The sequence below is a fragment of the Quercus suber genome, unplaced genomic scaffold (genome assembly GCF_002906115.3).
Source record: "Quercus suber isolate HL8 unplaced genomic scaffold, Cork oak 2.0 scaffold_194, whole genome shotgun sequence".
NCBI lineage: Eukaryota > Viridiplantae > Streptophyta > Magnoliopsida > Fagales > Fagaceae > Quercus > Quercus suber.
In genome coordinates, this window is record NW_027069652.1 from 252,080 (window position 1) to 278,106 (window position 26,027).

The 26,027-nt window shown below is 37.7% G+C and overlaps 3 protein-coding genes and 1 non-coding gene across 4 annotated transcripts; 1 reads left to right on the forward strand and 3 right to left on the reverse strand.

Annotated features, from left to right (window-relative positions):
* Positions 1–1,666: 1,666 nt before the first annotated feature.
* On the reverse strand, positions 1,667–5,896 carry LOC112029441 (mitochondrial outer membrane protein porin 2). Its single transcript, XM_024062124.2, has 6 exons — positions 5,666–5,896; positions 5,532–5,599; positions 3,122–3,232; positions 2,951–3,037; positions 2,652–2,860; positions 1,667–2,259 (listed from the first exon to the last, which is right to left on the reverse strand). Exons 1-6 carry the CDS (start codon positions 5,715–5,717, stop codon positions 1,953–1,955), a joined length of 834 nt encoding a protein of 277 aa, XP_023917892.1. The 5' UTR covers positions 5,718–5,896; the 3' UTR covers positions 1,667–1,952.
* On the reverse strand, positions 5,893–5,966 carry TRNAT-AGU (transfer RNA threonine (anticodon AGU)). The gene has a single exon. It is a non-coding gene; the product is annotated as a tRNA-Thr (tRNA).
* Positions 5,967–15,598: 9,632 nt separating this feature from the next.
* LOC112029416 (uncharacterized) lies at positions 15,599–16,261 on the reverse strand. The gene has a single exon (XM_024062097.1). It carries the CDS (start codon positions 16,259–16,261, stop codon positions 15,599–15,601), a length of 663 nt encoding a protein of 220 aa, XP_023917865.1.
* Positions 16,262–21,995: 5,734 nt separating this feature from the next.
* On the forward strand, positions 21,996–24,355 carry LOC112029428 (U-box domain-containing protein 4). The gene is made up of 2 exons (XM_024062110.2): positions 21,996–23,304; positions 23,959–24,355. Exons 1-2 carry the CDS (start codon positions 22,315–22,317, stop codon positions 24,040–24,042), a joined length of 1,074 nt encoding a protein of 357 aa, XP_023917878.1. The 5' UTR covers positions 21,996–22,314; the 3' UTR covers positions 24,043–24,355.
* The last annotated feature ends 1,672 nt before the right edge of the window (positions 24,356–26,027 follow it).

Genomic DNA, 26,027 nt, shown 5'->3' on the forward strand with positions numbered 1-26,027 from the left:
TTAGTTACAATTCCTTGAGAAAGATCATATATTTTTGTGTTGCATAGGTTAATGCAACCATGATTGAATTTAACCAGAGAATTTGAGCATTCACATCGGGTTGTTAAAAAATTTGTCACCTTACCTTCTAAAACAATACTTTATTTATTTTACGGTATAATTTCACAAGTCACTTACATCTTAATTTTTATTTTACTATATAACTTATTAAAATAATATAATCCTACCGCATCGCTGTGAATGTGAGAGAGAGAGAGAGAATGAGTGTGAGAAGTTAATAAAATAAACAATTTTAAGTATAGCAACAATGATCAGTAATGTCTAAAAATACAAATTTAATGTAGCTTAATTGTTAAATATTTTAAATATAGCAATCGTCGAGGGAAATGCTTGTCTTTTGGGTCTTGGAGGCTAAAATAGCAATTTGGGACCCCAATGCTAATGCACCTTAAACACTAAATTTTTGGCCCCTTTTTGTAGTCCATAGTAAATTTTGTGTGCAAAATATAAAAACTGTTGTTTTGGAGATTAAGGTTTTTGATGTCGTTTTTAAGTGAGAAAAATTATATTGCCGCACTTTGTATTTTTTCCTGAGAACAGTGAAATCCTTGCAAGTCCGTGAGCGTAGGCAAATTGTCGAACCATGTAAATATCGTTTTGTGTGTGATTATTTTTTCTTTGACGTATATTTTTCTCTATTTTTGCATCTCACGGGCTTGAGAATTTCATACATATTCCCATCACTTTCTTCCCATTAGTTGTTACATGTCATTTCGGATTAAGGCTTATCTTAATCTGTTTTCTCCTGCAATAATTATGGCTATTATCTTGGAATTTGTTCGCATTTACCAGTCACCCGGGTGGACTTGGAAACCCGTCTATTATTTGCTGTAAGTTCATATATACCGCAACTGATAAATATCTAACAAAATTAGAATTCAAAGTCGAGCATTCTAGAAAAGCAGGCCAACTTTACATGACTAATCCTTTTTTTACACCATTTCTAATAGGCCATGAAGATAGAAATTTGTAAGCGTCCTTTATTCCAAATCTATAGACTTATAAACAGAGGACTTTTCAAAGACGTCTTGGCCAATCAGAGACAACTCTGAAGCTTATAGTTGTGGAATATTTTAACTCAGAAAGAAAATCAAAGAAAAACCTGCATTTCACCATCCATTCATTTTGTGCTAAATAATTGAGTGTCCCTCTCACGCGTCATTCATGACTACGTTTTCAGCTTGAGCTAGGATAATAATATAACAACAACTACAAATATAATAACAACAGCAATAATAGTTAAATGAGAGCTTCCTAAGATCAAACTAACCGGCAAGATAACCCAAGAACTCGACTGGGGCTGTCTGTTTCAACTTTCAATCAATCCAATGACAAACATGAGTAACAGATTTGACTTTTATTCATGTTATTACCTCATCATTCTATCTTTAAGCCTCAAGTAACAGATTTTCCTGTTAATGGTCTTTGAAATTTTTTATTAGGTCATCCCTGCATTAAAGTTCAAAGCATTTTGTTTCTTTTTAGCTAAGCGAGAGATTGACATTTACAAGAGAATTATAGGCCCAAACCGAGAAGGTAACATGCCACATCCCAGTCACTTTTGATGGAATCCAGGCAATTGTTTATTGCATCAACAATTTGATGATAGTAAAAGACGAAGAATCAAATATATTCTTCCACAATAAGTTGAATAAGAACTATTCCAATGCAAGATGACAAGCAAATTCCTCACGAGAGAGAGATAGAGAGAGAGCTGGAAAAAAAGGGAGGGTATGAAAATTGTGACTCAAGCATCTAATTGAGCCATCAAGAAAACAAAAATATCTATAACACTAGTAATTCAATCTTTTCATTCTGAACCACATCAACAAATCATAACTGTACGAAACTAATCAAATTGCAATACCCCTATCTCAAATCAATATATCAGTTCAAGGCTTCAGAGAGAGTGCCAACCCAAACTTGGGGTTTTTCTCTAAGGCTTTGGTGTCAAATGCACCAGAAATTGTTAGGGAGGACTTGCGTGTAAGTTCATGTCGTAAAAGAGCCCCAAGATTACCGTGGTTGTTGAGCTTTGTCTTCACTACCGTGTGACGATCAACCACATACGAACATCCAACTGTTAAAGTGTTCTCATTAGAGGAGAACCTTCTACTAACCTCTCCCACTACAGCTCCTCCATTTAGCTTTTTTAGATGGTGCAAGTATGACACCCTTAATGAATCTCCTTTGTCCGCCCTGCAAAAAGAAATGAGAGCAGTCATCTACCACACCATAAAACCTGACTGGCTTCCAAGTTGTGCTCTAATATATTTTAAATTTAAAATATAAGTACAAATAGTGTTATTTGGTGTCATTACATTTAAGCACATTCTAATGCTATAACATAAATATAGAAAATATCCATAGAAATGTGGTCTCCTTAGTCCTATACTATAACCCAAGTTCCCTTCCAAGTTATTTCAAATTCTGGAAGTAATTACAAACCATATATATGGATCACTTTAAAAAAATGCATCAAGGGTTAAATTGTTAGTGGAAAATTTTCAGTTAATGACCTCACAGATTGACTTAACACTTAACAGAACTACTCAAACAATGAATTTGGCTCAGTAAAACAGGGAACTTACAATATAACTGAAGCTGTGGAATCTGGCTTTGCCAAGCTCACACCAGCATTATACTTTGCAAAGTTGCCAGAAGCTGTCAAGTACCTAGCTTCAGCTCCGAAGGCAATGCTGGGGGTACCAATGGTAGCCGAAAAATCTACAGAAGGGGACTGGTTGAAACGAACAGCTGTAGTGAAAGTCGCATGTTCATTAAGATACTGAACCTCTAACTGCCAAAGAAAGGATGTACAGCTATAAAATCTTTAGAGTTGCAGAAATTGTGTATTCACATCCTGTCCACATGCCAAGGAAATTGGTACCTTGCCAGACTTGTAATCAGGAAATTTTAATGAAGCAATAGTTTTTGTGGATGGAAGGATATCTGTCACAGTGAAGGTTGTTGAGACCTGCTAAACCAAAGAGGCTATTATTAGAAACAACACAAATTGTAATTCAAATTTTGAAGAGAGAAAGAAGGTGAGGATAAATACATTTGATGCTGTATCAACTTTGACATCAAGTGCAGCATTCTTATGTTTGTATTGTGCTCCTACGTCACCAGAAGAGAGACTTCCCTTCTTTGCCACAGTTGAACGAAGGGCCTGGAGTTAAAGAAATAAGATAATCACTATCAACTGATATCAATGCAAAAGGGGATATTAGAAAGTAACACATTCAAGGTATGACTCTAGTTAATGTAAAGCTCAAGGAAAATACAATGTAACAGTTATCTAAAGTAGGAAATCTTTAAGCACATTAAATAGACACAATTCACAATTAAAGTTATGCAAATCCACAACTGAATAGTGTTTACTAAGAACATTATTTGACCAACAATCTCATTACATGATTTTGGAGATGTAATTCCCAGAACCAGCCCAGAATAGCTTTAGAACAATATCAATTAAAAGAAAATGTCAGACAGAGTGGACAATCTGATCATCTATTCTTTTCAACAAACATAATAATTTGTCGAACCCATTCATTGTAGCCAGAGAACATAAATTTTCTGCACTAAGCATTGATCAAACCAATTCAAAGTGAGCAACATCAAAAGCTTTGCTATTTAACTGATACAGTTTGGAAATGCGCTATTTTATTTGTAGTTCACACTAACCATCAAATTTTATAATGATGCACTCTTTCCCCTATCAAAGTGACTATATGTGCACAACCAACCTAACTGCCTGTTGAAGACCCAATTATCATATACGCAAAATTGAAACCATGACAACCACATCCTTCAAAGTTAAAATGTTCAAGAATCTTTTCATTCTGAACCACATGGCCACAAAGTTTTTATCCATTTAACAATATCTAGGGCCACAATATATTTTCTCAAAGCCTCTTTTTTTTTGGGGGGGGGGGGGTGGTTGTGTTGGGGAACTTCATCTTCTACATAAACCTCATTTGAATTCCTGTTTAGTGATTTATATAACAATTCCTCACAGGGTAAACCCTAAAAAAGTGAGTTTTTTTTTTGTTTCTGTGAATGTTAGTACCTACCCCACTCCCCTTGTCCTACCCCCAACCCGGTCCCCCCTCCTAACCAAAAAAAAAACTAGTTAAAAACCAAGTATATTTTGAAAAAACATAGCTTATCTAACAGGTAGGCACTAAAAATGTTAGTTATTTGTTTCTGTGAATGTTATTACCTACCCCACTCCCCTTCCACCCCCAACCACCGAAAAGAAAAACTAGTTAAACCAAGTCTATTTTGAAAATTCATGGCATATCTAACATGATTCAGACTATTGGATATATGAGCTATAAATATGTATATATATATATACATACACACCTTTTTTGGGGCAAAATTACATTATAAACTCTATTTTAGGGCTGGATTCAAATCAAACCTTGAACTTTTGAAATCATATTAATTTTTTTTTTTTTTTTTTTAATTTTAAAACCCAATTAAATCTGAAAATCAAACCCCCAAATCAAATCCAAAACAGTCCAGGGCTTAAAAGTTCAGGGTTCAGTTTGAAAGAAACTGTAATGCATAAGCAACAGTCTTAAACTTTAGGGTTTAATTTAGAATTTATGAAACGATAGGGTTTAATTTGTAAGTTTGTAACTACACCTGAAATATAAAGTTTAAAAATGTAATTTAACCACTTTTTTAAAGAACGACATCAATGCATAGATACATGCATACATATAATATTCTAATCAGTAAATCACCCAATTTGCTTTCAGTGGTAGCATTAGCAATGTGGCCCCATGAACTTTTTTTGATAAGTCGATAATTGATGTGAGAGGATTTGAACACTAAATGTCTCCATTGGAAACACCATGAGGTGCCAATTAAGCTACAAGGCTCTGGTGGCCCCATGAACTTTGACCAAATACTTATTCAATAATACTCATATGTTAGTCTTGCCATTTTTTTTAAAAAAAAGTTCTTAGTACTGAAATTCATACTCATTTCCAAATTCCACTCTTCTCTCAGTCTCTCTATTCAAATCATAAGATCAATAAGTTTTGGCCACAATGGAAATGGGAAATGGGCGATTCAAACTAGTGACCTTCCCTTCTTAAGTGGTTGCAAACAAAAAAGGCTCCATGATGTCCCAGAAAAACAATTCAGGACCCATGAATACAATTCACATAAATCCAGTAACGTTGTAATAACCAGACAGTCATAAGCATGACCAAAGCAACGAAAATCCAACAGACACTCAAATGTACTAAACCAAAGATGAACAATATCAAAAAAATTCTGTAACCACAACATGTATATACTAACAATCAAATAATCGGGTTAACAATTAAAACCAAAGAAAAAAATTGGCAGCGATCAAGAACAATAGTAATTCATATAAGAAACATGTTAAAAATAACATCTTTTTGAGAAAAATGAAAGATTGAGATGAATAGAGGAGGAAGTGGGTGTACCAGTCCTGAGTCACTTTTGGAGGAGATAGTAAATTTCAGGTCAGAGCCATAGTCCTTGTTGAGCAAGTCTGCAATTCAGAGCTAATATAACTAACTTGTAACGCCATTAGAGAGAGAGAGAGAGAGAGATAAACCTTTGGCTTTCTTGCCAATATCGGTGAAGAGTGAAGGTCCCTTGGTCGCCATATTTGCAGAGAGAGAGAGGAAAATGGGTTTTGGGTTTAAAGAGGGTTTTTGTACACAGAGTCTTGGGTTTATATAAACCCTTAATTTTGATTTCGGCTTTCAGGGTTTAACAAAAAACAAGAAACAAAAAAGAGTTCTTACAACGAAAGAAACATTTCAAAAACAAAAAAAGATTTGCTCTCGTTGAGAGTCGAACTCAAGACCTCCCGCTTACTAAACGGGTGCTCTAACCAACTGAGCTACGAGAGCTTTTGATAGTTATCAATTATTATATATATGTAGGTAGGTAATTGTTAAGAATTTGCTATCCAGTGCAAACAAATTTCAGCTGAAAATGAATATTTTTTTTTTGCAAAATGATAAGACCACAACATGCTAACTTGGCAAATCATGAATGGTAAAGTAAAATAAAAGTGGTGGATCCACAACTTCACCCTCACAACTTGTCACGTGAGCAAGTTGTGGTAAAAATTATGATTCTAGTGTTACTCTTATTTATGAGATAATGTTCCCACTTATTTGTTTAGTGATGTTTCAGACTGGGTTAGCTGAAATTCACCAACATGAATTGAACCCTTTAAATTGATGACTATAATTTTATTTTATTTTTAATAAAATGATTGAATTGATGACATTATAGTTAACACAATGCACCGTACTGCAAATCCACCTAAAATCTAATAAATAAGGTGGACCTGAAGATCAAAGGTTGCTTCTTAATTTGATGACAGCCAGCTTGTGATTCTGATTATTGCATTCCGAAGAAACTAAAAACCCGGAGGCTGTTGCTTCCAGTACCTCTCAAAGCTTTCATAATTCATATAGGCTGCTCTCATCTTCTTGGCAAGTGCCTAATCGCAATAAGTCATATACTTATACCTATTCCTATTGTGATACATTGTTCGAATATACTTTTTCTTTTTTCTTTTTTGAGAAGTTTGTTCGAATATACTTGTATTTATTAATTGTGCTTCTTCTTCTTCATACTTTTCGTTCTTTTTCTTTATGCGCTTCGTCACATTTTAATTTTTTTGTGCCCGTTTGATATAACTTCTTCTTCTTCCTTTTTTTTTTTTTTTACTACATAAAAATGAATGTTTGAATAAATTTACCTAAAACAAAAGAAAGTAAAGTTATATATATAAAATAAAATAAAAAGTGTGTTCTGAATTCAAACCAATTTGTTGAATTTTCATATAAGACAAATTCAAACAACAAATCAGGAAATGGTTAATAATAAATTGGAAATAGTTCTTGCACATGGGAAAATGAGGACTTTGAAACATTTTAATTTGTACAAAGTTGATCTTCCGTTGAGAAATGTATTACTAACTAGCTTTTTTTAAGGGCAGTGGCCTAGTTTTTATTTCACATACATCTACTCTATGATTTTTTTTTTTTTTTTTTTAATTTCATGATTCTTTCATATTTTAAGTTTTGAATATTAAAGCTGGTAAGAATATTCCGGTTAGGACTAAGGAATAAAAGTCGGCTTTTATGGAGGAAAAATGTGTCAGGGTTAAGTGTGAAGGCTGTGACATGAAAAATAAATTTCTTTGGTTAGTTGGGAACTACCCATTTGACATTAACAGCTACTTTTTTCCATTGGGTAGTGAGTACCCATTCTTTTATTTGGCATTATAAATTATAATCTTCTGTGGAAAATGCTTGAATTTATTAAAATATTTCATGGATTTTACTAGATAGAAATATTTTTCTAGACAACAAAATGTCATGACTACTGATGAATTCTGTTATATCAGTGGGCTGAAAGTCTCGGATGTTGACGATTTTTTAATAAGTCCTGAGAAAATAAACACAGAATCAGAGGAGAACAGTGGAAGCCGGCCAAGAATCCTCCGATGGCAAAGTTAGTCTTTCTGTAATTCCAAAAATGTTGGAAGTATCTGAATGTCTTACCCTCTCATTGGCGATCGTTTATATAGCATGTAGGCAATGGTTACTTATTTGATAACCGTTCCTATTGCTGAGTAGTACGAAAGATTCGGAGGTAACTTCCATAACTGCCACGGAAGTTACATTATTTGGGTATGTCCTTCACAATGGTTGGATTTGGCTTACAATGGTTCAACTATTCTCACGCCTGGTGAAAATACGCTCGTCTAAGGCTCAAGGTGCTCATAACACAACAACCTCGCCCGTCCTTCAAGGACGGACGGATGAGGTCACTATGGACGAGCACGAGGTAACTTCCTTCCTTCTCTTTGGACGACATGTATGGACGAGACATGACTCAGTGGATTTTTTTTGGATTTTTGTTACACCATCTGTTGCCCCCTCGTCCATATGGGTCGTCTAAAGGGAAAGAGGTGACCTTGCGTTACTTGGGTGAGTCTAACTGGTGTTAATGTGCCACGTGTCACCATTTCAATGGTAGTCGGTCTCATCGATTCATTTTTTTGAGACGAAGACTATGTGTCATCATTTGATTGGTTGTGTCGTTTCATATGTTTAGGTCAACCATCTATAAATAGTGGAATGCCTCCACTGCCCTCCACACTTCTAAGATTTTCCTTCTTTGACATTCATCGTCTAGAGCCTCGTCTAGGAGTTTCCTTGCGTCCATAGTTTATGTTCGTCCTAGAGCTAGGTATTCCCTCTTTCCTCGTCTTTTAGGTTTCCAAAATTTTCTTTTCAAAAAATGTCAGAAATAACTATCTCCTCGTCTAGCAATAGTACAGAGAAAGCTATAGACGAGTATTATGACGAGAGTAGTGATAGCTCTAGTGACACCAGTAATAGTAGTGGGGGAAACACCACGGACGAGGAATATGTCTCAGGGGTCCCTGGGCTTCCCTTAGAAGTAGTACAAAAACAACTTAGAAAAACTTCAGGGTCCCAGGCAAGCACCTTGTCCTTCATCCCTCCGTCTAGTCCTCTGGATGAGACAGAGATAACTGTGTATAGTTGTGCTGTAGATATTCCTTCCAAGACGGACGAGGAGAGACTAAACAACCTTAAGGAATGGTACCAAATTCCGGACGAGTTTAATCCTAGATTGCCCGTTCGTGGAGAGTGGTGTTGTAATCCTTATTTTGGGATAGGTGTATATGAGGCTTACCTTCTAGAAGGTCTTAGGTTTCCTTTAAATGCTTTTACTAGAGAGTTGTTAGTTAAATTAGGTTTAGGTGTATGTCAATTTAACCCAAATGCATGGAGATTGATTATCTCTATGCAAATTTTGTGGAGGGAAGTATTTGGAGGGGACCGTCCTATTACTGTGGACGAGTTCCTCTACTGTTACAAACCTTCAGAAATTCATCAATCCCCTGGCTTTTATCAATTCACGGCCAGAGGTAAAGATTGTAGACTGGTGAAATCCTTGGCCTCGTCTGACAGAAAATGGAAGATGGAGTTTTTCTTCGTCTCTGGATTTTGGGCTGGAAATCCTGTAGACATTGGCCGGGATACATTTGGTCATTTTACTAGGGACCTAGGGAACCTTCGTTCTGAGGGTAAGTCCCTTAGCTTTCCCTCTCTTCTTTTTTGTTTATTATTATTATTATTTAACCTCCCCTTGTTTCATTACAGCCGTTGAACGACCTTCCTTGAGCAAGCTGTATCGTGACTGAGTCCACAGGACTCTTCTACACATAGACAGTGATTTTCATTCTTTGGTTAATCTTAGAAGACTTGCCAAGTGGGGGTTAGGCCTTGACATAGCACTTGCACACGAAATTACTGTGAGAAAAAGTAAGTTTCAAACACAAACATTCCTTGCATCTTTTATTTTTATTTTCATTTATGCCAAAGAAAACTTTCTTCCCCTTTTTTCTTTATAGGAATGGCAACCATGAGAGGAAACAAAGGAAAAGAAGTAAGTGGTGAGGGGGTTCGTCTTGAGCCTGAGCTTCAAGCTCGTCCGTTGGCTGGAGATAAGAGGAAGACTTTATCCAAAAACTTAGATTTAGAAAATCTTCCTAGTAGACGTGGCAAGAAAACCAAGCATGGCTTTTCCCAAGTAGTCAAACATACTCCTCCGTCGTCCCACCAGCCTGCCAAAGTATTTGATGTTGACTCGTTTACTCCTGTTGAGACCACTCCGTCCAAGACTCCACCGTCTAAAACAACTGTGTCAACATCGTCTCAACCTTCCCGAAAGGTCCCTTCAAATATTATTGAAAATGAAGACCTGGCCTGGGAACGTTTCAAGAATGCTGTTTCTGACGAAGATATAAACGTTTGCTATGACATGTCCCTTAAAGATTTTGAACACTCTGGTGTCCATGACCTTTTCAAGGTAACATTTATACTTTGTCTTGACTAAAAATTTTCACTCTCCTTCTCTCTCTTTTTTTTCTTTACACTTTTATTTTTATTTTTATTTTTTTAATAGGGCATGTCAAAGTTTATAGCAGCGTCAAGACAGGCCACAGGGTTGGACAAGATGAGGATCTTGTTAGAGACGAGGATTCAGGAGTTGAAGGATGAGGCTAAGCAATGGGCTGAAGTGGCTACCAAAACCACGAATGAGGTGAAGGAGTTGAAAGCTTTGGTTGAGGATTTGAAGGCTAATGCTGTGGAAAAAGATGCTCGTCTTGAGGACCTACAGAAAAAGAGCGACGGGCATAGTATTCTTCTCTCCAAGGCGAAGGAAGATGCAGTGGCTGAATTCAAGGCATCCAAACAATATACTGATGTTTTGGACACTAATTATGCAGCAGGGTTTGAAGATTTCAGGATGGATGCTATGGAAAAATTCCCTAGTGTAGACTTTAGCTCCATTGTACTTAATCTGAATGCTGCCACCACTAGTTCTCTCTTTCACCTCGGCTCTGAGGACGCCAATATAAAGGATGATGCCACGACCCTGCCTCAAGACGACCCTAATGTTGATGCTCCAGTTTAAAGCATTTCAATATTTTATGTTCTCATTTCATTTTGTATTTTTATGTAATCCAAGCACATTAGGCTCGTCCATGTTTAAGGATGAGTTTTTATAAAACTAAGTTTTAATTTTGTAAGGGTGTTTGGACGTTTCTCGTCCGCCCTTGAAACAATTGAATGAATGCTATTTCTCTTATATATGCATGGACGAGAGTCTTTATTTTCATATACAAGATTCCTTGTTTAGCTCGTCCACATTTCATATATATGCTTGAACCATTTTTATTGGAATTTTACTAAGTGTAGTTTATCCAGGTGAAATGGCAATTATCAGCATTACCCGTCCTTAGGTTTGGCTGATTCTCACGTTTAATGATGGTAAGACTTTATGTTTTTCTCATCCATGCGCTGGAACATTTTTGGCGTCCATCAGCTGAAACATTTTTGGTGCATGAACAATTTGTAAATACTCGTCTATACATTTTCTCGTCCATGGCCTGGATTTGCACGTCTTACTTTGTCCATCATATGGATGAATATGCCTTGGGCATTGAGATTTGCTCAAGGTATATGGTTTTACCTCATCCTTTACTTTGGACGAGCACGTCTTGAGTTCATTTAGACAAGCTAACGTTACATCTCTGCGTGCAAAGATTTTTTTCGTTTTTGAGCTTTTTTGTCTTCTCATGGGTTGATTTGTACATAAGTAACATGGTAGTGATTCACACAACATTATGTACATTGCATAAATATTGTTCACAAACGAGGCATACACTTAGAAGTTCATGCCTTTTTAGGAAAATAAATACAAACCAAACCATAACTTCGTCCATAACTTTAATATGATAATAACAAAGCAACACTAAAAACAAGTAAATAAACTTATGTATATAAGTATACAAATGGTCTTCACACTCGTCCAGGCTGGCCTTTTTATTGGTAGTTCCTCCTCAGGTGCTCAACATTCCAAGAATGCTCCAATTTCCTCCCGTCTAAGGTCTCCAAGTAGTAGGATCCTTGCCTTTTACAATTAACAACTTTGTAGGAACCTTCCCAATTAGGACCTAGTTTCCCATGAGCTGGGTTCTTTGTTGCCAAAGATACCTTTTTCAGGACGAGGTCTCTTATGTCGAATCGCTTTGACTTCACCATTGCATCATATTGCCTAGCCATAAGGTTTTTGTACCTTGGCATCCTTTGTTCAGCATTCATCCTCACCTCATCTATTAGATCGAGATTCAAACGAAGTTGCTCTTCGTTATCTTTGTTCTGATAGGTTGTCACCCTGTGATTGGCCATGCGCACTTCTACAGGTATGACTGCTTCAGTTCCATAGGCTAGCTTGAAAGGAGTTTCTCTTGTCGGAGTTCTTACTGTCGTCTTATATGCCCACAGAACACCTGTTAACTCTTCTGGCCATACTCCATTTCCCCCCTCAAGCCAAGTCTTGATTATTTTTAACAAGGATTGGTTTGCTACTTCAGCCTAGCCATTTACATGTGGATGGGCTGGGGAGGAGTAGTGATTCTAAATCCCAATGTGGATGCAAAAATCTTTGAAGAGTGCATCGTCAAATTGTCGTCCATTGTTGGATATCAGCACTCAGGCACTCCAAACCTGCACACAATGTTCTTCCATATGAAATTCTTGACATTTTGTTGTGTGATATTAGCTAAGGGTTCTGCCTCTACTCACTTGGTGAAACAATCAATACCAACCACGAGGAACTTCATTTGCCTTACACTTAGTGGCAAAGGACCCAGTATGTCTAGTCCCCATTACGCAAAGGGCCATGGGGCCGTCATTGGGGTTAGATACTCCGATGGTTGCCTGGGAATATTGCTAAATCGTTGGCATTGATCGCAGATCTTAACATAAGCTTTTGCATCAGCTTGCATATTTAGCCAGTAGTATCCTGTATGGACGACTTTGTGAACGAGTGGTCTGGCTCCCGAAAGATTGTCACACATCCCTTCATGGATTTCTCTCAAAATGTAGTTTGCTTCATCGGGAGCCAAACACCTAAGATAAGGATGTGAAAAGCCTCTTTTGTACAACACCTCGTCCATAAGTACGTACCTGGCCGACCTTACCCTTAACTTTCTAGTTTCGTCTCTATCTTCTGGAAGTTGTCCGTCTTTTAAATATGATATAATTGGAGTCATCCAATTTCCTTTGCTCTCCACTTGTTGTAATTCTGAGATGTCTATACTTGGCATATACTGAATTTCATCAAACTTGTCCACGGCTTCATTCGCTGAGGCTTCCTTCGCTAAGGCATCAGCTTCCATGTTCTCCTCCCTTGGAATTTGAACAAAGTTAGCTTCCTCAAATTTTCTCATAAGGTGCATCACCTTATTGAGGTACTTCTTCATTCGTTCTTCCTTAACCTCATACATCCCTCTCACTTGGCCTATGACTAACTGAGAATCTCCTAAGACAACTATGGACTTCGCTTCGACAGACTTAGCCAACTCCAGACCTTTAAGGAGTGCTCCATATTCGACTTCATTATTAGTAGCTTGGTACTGCAAGCGAACCCTGTGTTTTAGTTTATCCCCATCTGGAGATTGTAGAACCACACCTATTCCCCCTGCATGCTGTGTAGATGAACCATCCACATGGACGATCCATTTCTTGTCTTCTATCTCTCTTATATCGTCACGGATTGGGGTAAACTCCGTAATGAAGTCTGCTAGTGCCTGAGCTTTTATGGCATGCCTTGGTTGGTACTTTATGTCGAACTCATTGAGCTCGATAGCTCATTGAATCAATCGTCCTGCAGCTTCCAACTTGTTCATTGCCGTCTTGAGCGGATGATCCGTCATGACGTTGATGACATGAGTTTCGAAGTAATGCCTTAGTTTCCTGGAGGATGTTATTAGCGCGAGAGCTAGCTTTTCTATCGTTGGATATCGTCCTTCCGTTCCCCTCAAGGCTTTGCTGGTATAGTAAACTGGCATTTGTACTTTTCTTTCCTCCCTTATCAATACTAAGCTCACGGCATGAGGGGTCACTGCCAAGTATAAGAATAATTCTTCACCCATCACAGAAGGACTCAGCAACAGAGCCGTAATGAGGTATGTCTTCAAGTCTTGAAAGGCTCTTTGGCACTCGTTCGTCCACTCGAATGCCTTTTTCAGAATCTTGAAAAATGGCAAGCACTTGTCAGTAGCTTTAAAAACAAACTTGTTGAGGGCAGTAACTCACCCGATAAGAGACTGAACTTCTTTGACACTCCGCGGAGGCTTCATATCTAGAATTGCTTTAATCTTTTCCGGATTCGCCTCTATTCCTTTATGTGAAACCATGAATCCAAGGAATTTTCCTGAGGCTACTCCGAAGGCGCATTTGTTCGGGTTCAACTTCATACTGTAACGTCTGAGTGTGTCAAAGGTCTCTTGCAAGTCATCCAGTTGTTTTTCATCGTCCAGGCTTTTCACTAACATGTCATCCACATAAACTTCTACGTTTCGTCCGATCTGAGGATGAAACATGTGGTTAACCAGTCGCTGATATGTTGCCACAGCATTTTTCAAGCCAAAGGGCATTACTTCATAACAGAATAAGCCTTGGCTAGTTACGAAGGAAGTCTTCTCCTGGTCAACCTCGTCCATCCTTATCTGGTTGTATCCTGAGAAAGCATCTATGAAACTAAGTAATTTGTGGCCTACAGTAGAATCTACTAGTTGATCAATGCGCGGTAACAGATAACTGTCCTTGGGGTAAACCTTGTTTAAGTCGGTAAAATTCACACACATCCGTGACTTGCCGTTTGCCTTTTTTACCATTACTACGTTGGCCAACCAGTCTGGATAGTACACTTCCCGTATAAACTTCACCGCTATTAGTTTCTGAACTTCATCTTTAATAGCATTATCTCTCTCATGGGCGAACACTCTTCTCTTTTGTCGTATTGGCTTGGAGGAAGGACACACATTTAGTCGGTGGGTGATGACATTGGGATCTATACCTGGCATATCCTCATGACTCCAGGCAAATACATCAATATTTTTCCTCAAAAACTAGACGAGGTCTTTTTTAACTTCTTCTTCTAGATCTGCGCCAATCCTAGTACATCTTTCAGGATTGCTATCATCCAAGGAAACATCTTCTAACACTTCAATGGGTTCGGCCACAATTCTCCTTTCCTCAATGCTCATCGTCTGCTGCTGCTCGTCCAGGGCGAGCATAGCCAAATAACACTCCTTTGCTGCCAATTGGTCTCCCTGCACTTGTCCTACCCCATGCTCCATGGGGAACTTGACTGACAGGTGGTAAGTGGACGTGACTGCCTTCCAACTATTCAGAGTTGGTCTTCCAATTATGGCATTATAAGAAGATGAGCAATCTGCCACAAGTAAGCTTACATCTTTGGTTACCTGCTACGGATATGTCCCCACTACCACTGGCAACGTGACAGTGCCAACAGGTTGTACCATCATTCCTCTGAAACCCAGTAGAGGTGAGTGTACTGGACGGAGCTGGTCTCGTCCAACCTTTATTTGCTGAAAATCTGGATAATATAGAATGTCTGCTGAGCTCCCATTATCTATCAACACCCTTCTATTTGTGTAGTCAGCAATAACTAAGGTGATGACAATAGCATCATCGTGAGGGTGGTGAATTCCCTTAGCATCTTTGGATGACTGTCCGGTCAAACTTCCTCCTATGATTACTCTTACCTCGCCCAGTGATGGTCGTGATGATTCCTCTACCTTCCCCTTCAATTTCTCATCCTTATGGTCTCGTCCAAGGAAATTTCTCAACTTCCCTTGCCTTATGAGATTCTCAATCTGCTGCTTTAAATCAAAACACCCGTCCGTGTCATGCCCGTGGTCTCTATGGAAGCGACAGTACTTGTTCCTACTGTGCTTGTTGGGATCTCCCTTCATTTTCTCAGGCCACTTCAAGGATGGATTGTCCTTGATTTGTATAAGAACTTGCTCAAGTGGCACGTTCAAAGGGGTATATTGTTGATTCCGCACTGAAGAACCTGGCTTCTTATTATCTCAGTCCTTTTTATCTTCTGTTCATCTCTTTCTTGGACGACGACCCTTTTCAGAGTGACGAGCAGGGTTTGTTTCCATTCTTTCAGCTCTCTTCCTCTTCTTTGCTATGACCGCGTCTTCTGCGTTCATGAAATTTTGAGCGAAGTGGACGAGTTCAACCATGGATTGAGGTTCTTTTTTATAAAGTTTGTGTATGAACAAGTCAGAGTTAACCCTGTTATGGGAAGCTGCCAACAGTAGCTTGTCATCTTCCACGTCCACGGTCAAGGCCTCCCTGTTGAAGTGCGTGATGAAGGAACGCAGGCTTTCAATCTCTCCTTGCTCTATAGTCAACAAGCTGGATGAGGAACGCTTGTGCCTCTGCCCTCCGATAAAATTATTAACGAACAACTTGCTTAACTCCTCGAAGGATGTCACTATGTTAGGAGATATTTTGCGTAACCACACTCGTGCAGGTCCTTTGAGGGTAGTAGGGAAAGCTTTGCACATTATTTCATCCGAAATCCCTTGAAGGTGCATGGTAGTTTTGAAGATGGCAATATGATCAAAAGGATCCCGCGTCCCATCATATGAATCTAATGAGGGCATCTTGAACTTGGGTGGCAAAGGGTGAGCATTGATGGAAGCCATGAAGGGGGAATCAGTCCTGTGAACCAAATCTTTTACAGGGTTCGTTTTCCTCATATTCTCATCTCATCCATAACTCTTTTCATTTGGTCCATTTCCCTCTCCAAATAAGCTACCCTCCATGGAGCGGTACCTCTTGACTGGTTTTCAGGTTCAACATTCCTTCCATCTTCTTAATTCTGGGCCTATCCTTCAGTGTCTCATTCGTGACGCTACCTCCTTAAATTAAGTTGTCTGACCAACTCCTGGTTCTGGCGGGTTAACTCCGCCATAGCAGCGGCCATGGATTGCACGTGTTGGACAGGAGATGGGTGCATGGTAGGCACCAACTGACGGTCGCGATGAGGGTTACTGGAGGCGTCCCTGCTCTGTTGAGGGCCTAGACTAGTGGCCGTTGAGCATGTGGGCAACGGTTACTTATTTGATAATCGTTCCTATTGCTAAGTAGTACGAAAGATTCAGAGGTAACTTTCATAACTGCCATAGAAGTTAACTTATTTGGATATGCCTTTCACAACGGTTGGATTTGACTTACAATGGTTCAACTATTTTCACGCCTGGTGAAAGTACGCTCGTCTAAGGCTCAAGGTGTTCAGGACACAACAACCTCGTCTGTCCTTCAAGGACAGACGGATGAGGTCTCTATGGACGAGCACGGGGTAACTTCCTTCCTTCTCTTTGGACGACATGTATTTTGGTTTCTTTTTTTTCCTTTTGGTTGATGTTAACAAGGAGTCCAATGAGTTTTGTCTATTGAGAAGCAAAACCCATGTCACTTGCTTTGCATTCTTGCCTCTACTTTTCTTTACAGGATTGAAGGCAGAGACTTGACATCAATCTCCACAACTAAGAAATTTGGATTCTCCATTGTGACTACCACTGGGTTTCCTTTGCAGGTATCTTTTGCCCACCATTTAGAAAAGTCCAATCTTGGAGACATTAAAATTTGGAACTTGGAACCTCAAACTGAAAAAGTAACACAAAAATTAAGAACCTTTGAAGAAAATTTTTTTTAGAATCCAGATATCAAAATTGAGAAATGATCAAAACCCTTTTGAGAAACCAGCTAAGAATATAGAAACCAATAGAAGCAGATGAACACTTGAAGATGAAGATGACGTGAGGATGTGTCTGTAACTGGGGCGAAGAGGATGAAGATGAATGTATGAGACGTCAACCACATAGAGAAGAGAAAAAAAAGAACCCTTGAAAGCCTTGAAGGTTGCGGCAAGAGACAAAACTCATTGGACTCCTTGTTAACGTCAACCACGTGGAGAAGAGGAAAAAAAAGAAACCAAAAGCCAGAAACAGAGAGAAGAACAAAAGCTGTTGGAAGGAAAAAAGAAAAAAGAAAAAGAAAGGGATTTTAACGTTAACGTCAGTAACATGAGTGTTAAAGTCATGTGGCGTTTGGTACGGAGGAATCCACGTTACTCCTGACATCCAGATTCCTAGGAATCACATTCCTAAGAATGTAGCTATTCCTATGTTTGGTTTATTCTCAAAAATCTTAAATGAATTATTTATTTTTCTCATTCTATCCTTAGATTTGAATGTGAACTACTAAGTCATTTAAAAAAAATGATTAAAATTGTCAATTTATAAAAAAATACAATTTCCTTTAACCTTGGAAATCTAGATTCCCACCTGTTTTAAAGGGAATCCACATTCCTACTGAGAGGGGTTTAAGGGGGGAATCTAGATTCTCCTAGCATCTGATTCCTTAACATGATTTGCAACTAAATATGGGAATCTTTAAACATTCCTAGGAATCCTAAAACATTATCCCGTACCAAACGCCACATCAGAGTTATCTCATTTAATAAGAGAGATCAGTTGTCCAAGTTTTATTGGTGAAGCATGAAATGAAGCACAATTGATGAGACAGAAGATTTGGACTCAACAAAAATGTATAACTAAAAGAGACGTAGCTCTCTTTTCTTTTCTTTTTTCTTTTTTTTAGTGAATAATAGTCGTAGCTTCTTGGTCTGGTCCAAATGTCCATTACTAGTTAGTCTAATTCTATTGGTGGTGCTCACTTCTTCTTGCATTATTTTACATGCGACATTATCTCCCAAAGTAGATGCGGAATGAGTTTAATATTCACTGATTTACAGGTACGGCAGTTATCGTTGTGTTTAAAAAATTAACTGAAAACTTTTTTGGAACTTTAATTTCATTATTTATGTACATTAAACTATGTACTTGTTAGCCAATCAATTTTAGGTTAGGTCTATGTTCAGAATTAAATTTGCATTTGCGTTTTGTTGCTACATCAAACTCTATATAAAAAACCTCACTTATTTGGTGAGCTGCAGTTGCTGTGAGTAAAAACTGCAGTACTGTTATCATGGACCGTCCTGTATGAAAATGCATATATGGAAGGCAGTACAATGGGACTGTCCTACAAATTACAATCAATGGATTTGAAAATTATTCCATAAAAAAAAATAAATAAATAAAAAGGATAAGAAAAAAAAAAAATTGGAAGACCACAAATGAGTAACAGGTTAGATGATGTAGCACAACACTTTTTCTTCACAATTGTAATGTAGTATGTAGAAAGTTCAATTCATATTAGCGAGTGCATTTCTCCCTTTAACCTAAAATTTTATAAAATTTATTGCAAACTTTATAGCATCAAATTAGGTACACGGTAACACCCTGTTTGATGCCTCTCCAACATTACGATGAAGCTCACATCATATATATCATATTAAAGTTGAAGCATAATTATAATCAAAATCAAATCCAAATTAATTTTGATTTGCAATAAATTTGATATCACAACAAATTCCACAACTTACCACGTGGTGAGTTTTGAGAGGTAGAGAAATTATCTATCACTCACGACTTGCGACATGACAAAAGTTGTGGTAGTAGACTTTTTGTTATAATTGTAGTCAAATTTTGTACTATATGTCTAATTTTTGTTATGCCAAGCATGAAAGCCAATGAGACTACAATAATAAAAAATATTTAACCATTTGCACCCAAAAACAGGGCACCGTGGAAGATATCAGAGACGTGCAAGTAAAGAAGAGATGAAATATCTAGGGAAAGTAATCATCACCTCCACATTCAATGCACTGCACCAACTCAGTTGACTAGGGATGGCAATTTAGATCCGACTCGCGGATACCCAGCCTGGCCTGACCCTAATGGGCCGAATTATACCAGGCTCGATAAAGAATAGGGTTTGGTATGAGTTAAAAAAAAAAAAAAAAAAAACCCGAAGTGGGTCCAGTTCGGGTCCAGGTTTTATCAAAAAAAAAAAACCTGAAACCCGACCCGGATAAGACTCGGTTATATATATATATATAATTACTAAATTACCCTTACATATATATAGTTAAAAACCCTAAACTTTTCTATTCCTCTCCTCATTTCAGCTCACACCTCCGCCTCTCCCTCTTCATGTCTTAGCTCTCTCACACAGATGGCCACAAGCCCACAACACACACGACCACAAGCCCACAAGCAAACTAAGCAGTCAAGCACAAGCACAGTCCTCTGCCCTTCTCATCTTCCTCACTCATGGCCACAACTACAAGCGTGACACGGCCTCACTCCACCTCATTCTCCATTTTTTTTCTTTTTTCTTTTTTCTTTTTTTCTTTTTTCTGGGTTCAGTTCGCCTCAATCATGTGAGTTTGTGTTTGTGTTTATGATTTCTGAAAGGGAAAAGTGAAGATCATAGATCTGAAATTTGTATTTGGTTTGTGATTTTGAAAGGGAAAATCGTAGATCTGAAATCTGTGTTTGTGATTTCTGTGTTTATGTTTGTGATTGTGTTTGGATTTGTGTTTGTGTTTGTGATTTTTTGCCGAAAAATCATAAATCAAAATTTTTGTTTCTGATTTTAGGCTAGGCTGGTCATGAGGGATGGGCCAGCGAGGCTCGGCGAGGGCGGGTTCGGGTCCCCAAAAAAAATATCCGTTTAGTAAACGAGCTGGGTCCGGCCTGCGGGTCGGGTCCGGGTATGAAAAAACCTGGCCTGAACTTGACCCGTTGCCATTCTTACAGTTGACCACATGAATTAGGAAATTACACCTGAACAGTAGTTTCACAACTCACAACACCCTTACCACCTCCAGCATAGTCTTGATGGGACAAGCATCCCAATTGCTGCCCAGAAACATACAGATGGAGGCCTCAGATGCGATAGGAGGGACTATATAAAGGAAATGAATCCCTCCAAGAAAGGGGTTGGACAATAGAACTTAAATTAGAAGGAAGAGAGCATCAACTTATACCAAGACTTATGCAAATTGTATATGAACACTGCCTCCTCAGCCAAGGCCGAGGAAGTGTTTTATACCTGTTTTGTGTTACTCTCTATCATATTTCGAGCCTTAACTCCATTAATTTCATATCTGGATCGCATAGAGCATTATAGTTAACCTATCAAGCCATTCTCTCTTAAATTAATTGTATTGGGCCAAAAATACTTAGGGGGTGTTTGGTAAGTGTTTTTAAACAACAATTTTTAGTTTTTAAACAATATTTTACGCATTTCAACGTACTTTTTTACTCACACGTATTTCCATAAATATTTTTAAACAATAATTTTTAATTTTTAAACACATATATCAAATGAGCCCTTAGCATCACTATCCTATGTAGGCTTGGGACTGTTTTTGAGTTCTTACATCTATAATCTTTTCTTTTTTCTTTTCTTTTTTTGGGATAAACCTATAATCTAATATTTTTATTTGTCTTTGCATGCTTCATAAAGTAGTATGAAGAATTTATTATTTATGCTACCACTAGGTAGCTTCTTTTTTTTTTTATGCAAACCACTAGGTAGCTTTTAATAAATCACTGATCAAAAGTTTTGACTAGTTATTGTCGCTAACTGCAGCAGACAAGATCATTTGGTCTCTAGCTAGTTTGATAAATAATTTTAAAACTATCGTGTAAAAGTTAAATTAAAATAATGTATTTATTTAATTAATTTAGTATGTAATTGACTTTTTACTCGCAATTGTTGTTTCTAATATACACCAAATTTAGCCCCACATTAAAAAAAAAAAAAAAAATTGAATAACTATTAATCTTATGGCTTCTAGCCTTTTGAGTACTTGGTACACCAAATGACGCCTTCACGAGTTAGATGGCTCGCTAAACCATAGGTAATTAAGATTGATAAATAACATTCGGTTCTCTTATATGATTGACCGACAAAAGAGATTCAAAATTATTGACTAAGTTTAAAAATATTTCTTTTAAATTTATTGCCTTTTTTTTTTTTATAGAAAGTTTAAATTTATTGCTTTAAACCTTAAATTTGAGAAGGAATACCCCGATAAGTACCAATATAGCCAATTATGAGACAAAAACTCCAAGATACCTTAAGCAATTTCACACACAAACATAAATACATGTAGTACATATATGTGCATTGTGTGGTAGTACATGACTATATTCGGCTTACTTTGTAAGTATGTATGATCACCTGCACCGGGCGTGGCCTGAGCTGTAGATGCTCATGATCGAGGGCAGCATGTGCAGCAGATTCAGCACGATACGATAAACAAAATAACTAACATCAGACAACATATACATTTACGTGGCACAATAGCTAACAAGCGGGAGTACCGAAGAGTACCACACTACTGTTTACTGTGCCAAATCCATTCTTTTTTTTTTTTCCTTTTTTAGTCCAAAATTGAAAAATCCAAAATCAGTACTATTTTCATACAAAGAGCAAGAATAAAAAGAAAAAGAAAAAAAGACCCAGTCAGTCAGTCAGTCCACTACTCCATTACACAACTCAGCTTCGAAAATGCCTTTTCATCGTAGAGCGAAACTTCTTTGCACGCGTTTAAAGAGAAACTTTCGCACGTGCTCTGACCACTAGGGAAGAGAGATCTTGATACGGTCAGTATTCGTTGTACGTGTCACCCCATGGCCTAACGCCTTTGTCCGTGTGTGTGTGTGTGTGTGTTTCTCGCTTCTCTCTCCAATTCCCTCTCATATATAATTATCTCTAACTTTGCTTCTCTTTTTTCACTCCCCAATCTAAACCCGAATATTACAACTTCACAATCCGGATCCTCCTTTTGACCCGAATTTTACTGATGCTCTGATAATAGGAATTCTCAGCCATGGAAACCGAGAATCGGCCGAGTTATTCGTACATGGGGAGGAATTTCAGTGAATTGAGTGATTTGAGTGTTAACGAGGACTCTTCAGCTTTTAGCGAATGTAACAGCGATAGATCCGGCGAGTTTCCGACGACTTCTTCGCAGAGCCGGCAGCTTGTCATGGCCTGCGCGTCGGAGAACTCGGACGAGTTGATCCGACAACTCGTCTCTGACCTCCAGTCCTGTTCGATTGAGGAGCAAAAGCAAGCGGCCTTGGAGATCAGACTCATCGCGAAGAACAAGCCGGAAAACCGGCTCAAAATCGCGAAATCCGGCGCGGTTAAGCCGTTAATCTCGCTGATTTCCTCGGCCGATCCTCAGCTCCAAGAGTACGGCGTCACGGCGATTTTGAATCTCTCGCTCTGCGACGAGAACAAGGAGGTCATAGCCTCCTCCGGCGCGATTAAGCCACTGGTTCGAGCTCTGAGACTGGGAACTCCGACGGCGAAAGAGAACTCGGCTTGCGCTCTGCTTCGACTCTCTCAAGTAGACGAGAACAAATCCGCAATCGGACGGTCAGGAGCGATTCCGCTGCTGGTGAATCTTCTAGAAAGCGGCGGTATTCGCGGGAAAAAGGACGCGTCGACGGCTCTGTACTCTTTGTGCTCCGTAAAGGAAAACAAGATCAGAGCCGTCCAAGCTGGAATCATGAAGCCGTTGGTGGAATTAATGGCTGATTTCGGGTCGAACATGGTGGACAAGTCAGCGTACGTACTGAGCCTACTGGTTTCAGTAGCGGACGCGAGAACGGCCTTGGTTGAAGAAGGTGGAATTCCCGTGTTGGTCGAGATTGTAGAGGTCGGTTCCCAGAGGCAAAAGGAGATCGCGGTGGCGATATTGTTACAGGTCTGTGAGGACAGTGTGGTGTACCGTACTATGGTGGCTCGCGAAGGAGCGATTCCTCCCCTCGTGGCCTTGTCTCAGTCCGGCACCAATCGCGCCAAGCAAAAGGTAAGAGAGAATGCTATGCTTACGTCTCATGACTCGTCGCCGCTGACGTGGCTCCGCACGGCACGGCACGGCACGGCACGGCATTTTTAATTTTAATTTTTTTAAATTTTATTTTCAAAATTACTTGCATGGATATGGGTCTTTTGAGTATTTTCGCTATTGCCATTTTCATGGAAATTTACAAGAACCATGTTTTGCCACGTCAGTTGCCTAGCGACCTCGACCTGTTTTTTTTTTCTTGTTAGACTGTCTTTTTCTTTAAGTTTCTTTATTGATAATTTTTTTTTTTAAATTATAAATGGGACACATTTAGGGTTCATTGGTCCGAGTGATAACCTACACTTGGAGGGGTCAAGTTTCATCAATTAAGGCTTGTGCTCAGTGTGTCAACTTTTACACTCATAGGCACATGTTCGCGTCCTAACGAATCCAATCCAAACTCTTCCCATAATAAAATACCAATTTCTTATGTTAAAAAGGAAAAAGTTGGGACAGAATAAGTGTTTTTTCAGTGGAGTTGTTATTATAACAATCACATCTATCTTATTTGTTTTTCTTAATATTAATCATGTTATTAAGTTTTTTTTATAGCATGTTTTATATGATGGGATGGAGGTTTTATTTATCATTTTGTGTGTGACTTTATGGGGACAGGCGGAGACATTGATAGAGCTTCTACGGCAACCGAGATCCGGCAACGTCGCTGCCACTGCCAAAACGTCCGCGGTGTCAGTATAAGAGGCCCCACAAATTCTTGCGCTTTGTACACAAACGGTTGAAAAGAGTAACGCAGGAAGAGAGAGAAACCCAAAAAAAAAAAAAATGTAAATATCTGTGTAACGTGAGGCTTGTAAAGATTGTGATAAAAAAAAAAAAAAAAAAGAGATCTGAGTTTGGTTTCTATTTCGGTTTGATCTGTTTCTTCTTTTTTTTTTTTTTGGATTTGAAAATGCCTCAGTGTAAATTTTATTTGGTGTGATTTCATCTTGCATTTCGATTTGAATAGTTGAAATTAAATAATTTGAAAATAATATATAACAATTTTGAGTTATGAGGATTTTGCCTCAATAAATGTACTTGCAATATTGTGGATTTGAATTTCTAATATTTTATCAAAACAACAACAAAATATTATGGATTTAGATAAATATATCCACTCCTCAATTTCATCTGAAGAAAAAAAGTGGTAAAATTTTCCTCCAAATGAGATTAGAATAACCCGTAGACCATAGTAATCATTTTCGTTTATTTCATTATATGACTCATTATCTAAACTAATCAAAAATTGTGTATCTAAAATTAAACATGTACACTCGTACTCATTAACCTATTTAAACCCTATTACTTTTGTTATCAATGTGATTATTAACGACATTGGTGACTTAATTAAGTATCAATAAAATTATCCAAGGAAGGAAAAAAAAAAAAAAAAAAAAAACACTTATCCAAGACCTTTTAACTTATAATTTGAACTGAAAAGATGTGAGTTCGTTTTGTCTTAATGAAGAGGACTTTTGGCTTATCAAAGCTAAGATTTTGAATTAAACTACAACAATTATCAAAGTAATTGACAAGTAACAACTAAATCGATGGAAAACACTAAACTACAAAATAAAAGGAAATTAAAATGATCCATAAATCTGAAAATCTAAGGATCTTAATAAGTTGCAAACTACATTGCATAAAGAAAAAGAATAGCAATTTTTTTTTTTTTGGTGCAGAAAAAGAATAGCAATTACAATTGAACTACTTAATTGCATTAATGTCTTACGTCATACCCTAAACTAGAGTTTGACAAATAAAATAACAAGTGAGAGATGTGTTGAATGTGTGTCTTGCTTTAAGAAATGAGTTTTTTGTTTATACTTGAGGTCTTTATGGTTATTGATGATTACTCTTGCCATGTGGTGCTTCATCCTTAATTTTATAACACTTGTCGGTTAAATCAAGTATGATATCTTTTGCATGTGGTGCTTCATGCTTCAATTATTCTTTTGCATTTTGTTGCTACCACTTTATCTATGCATTTTAAATATGTTGTGTACTTAATATTCCTCTTTTACACGTGTTAATCACGTACAACACCACTTGTAATTGCCTTGAACATTCTTTTTGAAAATTAAACATATCACCAACAAAAGGTATGATTAATAGGGAATTACAATCCATGTTTGTCTAATTCGTACACAAATTTTGACTTGTCTGCCATCCTAAATCTCTAGCATCCTTTGTGATACTATGTCTGTGATTTGAACCCTACATCTTTGCCTTTTACTATCTATCTATCCAAAAAATAAATTACTACTTGAAGAACAATTATGTCCATGATATTTTGAAAAGTCCAAATAGTTCTCTTAGAAAAATTTGATCCAACTTTTTAGGTAATGGATTGATAAAATTTTCCATTAAAGGTAAACATGTTTTTTATTTTTTTAAACGGATACATGTACCTAAAATTAAATTCAAGAAGTGACAAAAGCATAATGGACAGGTGTAAGAACAGACTGCCACACAAACTAAAATGATTACTAACCACTCCTTATTCCTTTAGGCGACAAATGAACAGCAAATATCAAAGTTCAAATGGGATAAAAGAACAAAAAAAAAAAAAACGATTTTAAAAATAAAAGATGAGGAATTTTGAATCTTTTCGGCCCATGTGTTTAGCGTGGGAAAGCCAATAGATTGGGTTAAGAAAAGGGAGTCGTAAGCAAATTTTTGTT

Coding starts and splice junctions, on each gene's coding strand:
- LOC112029428 (XM_024062110.2), top strand. CDS start 22,315: ATGGAAACCGAGAATCGGCCGAGTTATTCGTACATGGGGAGGAATTTC. Junction 23,305..23,958: donor CCAATCGCGCCAAGCAAAAG/GTAAGAGAGAAT, acceptor TTATGGGGACAG/GCGGAGACATTGATAGAGCT.
- LOC112029441 (XM_024062124.2), bottom strand. CDS start 5,717: ATGGCGACCAAGGGACCTTCACTCTTCACCGATATTGGCAAGAAAGCC. Junction 3,233..5,531: donor CCAAAAGTGACTCAGGACTG/GTACACCCACTT, acceptor CTTTAACTCCAG/GCCCTTCGTTCAACTGTGGC. Junction 3,038..3,121: donor AAGTTGATACAGCATCAAAT/GTATTTATCCTC, acceptor TTGGTTTAGCAG/GTCTCAACAACCTTCACTGT.
- LOC112029416 (XM_024062097.1), bottom strand. CDS start 16,261: ATGAGGAAAACGAACCCTGTAAAAGATTTGGTTCACAGGACTGATTCC.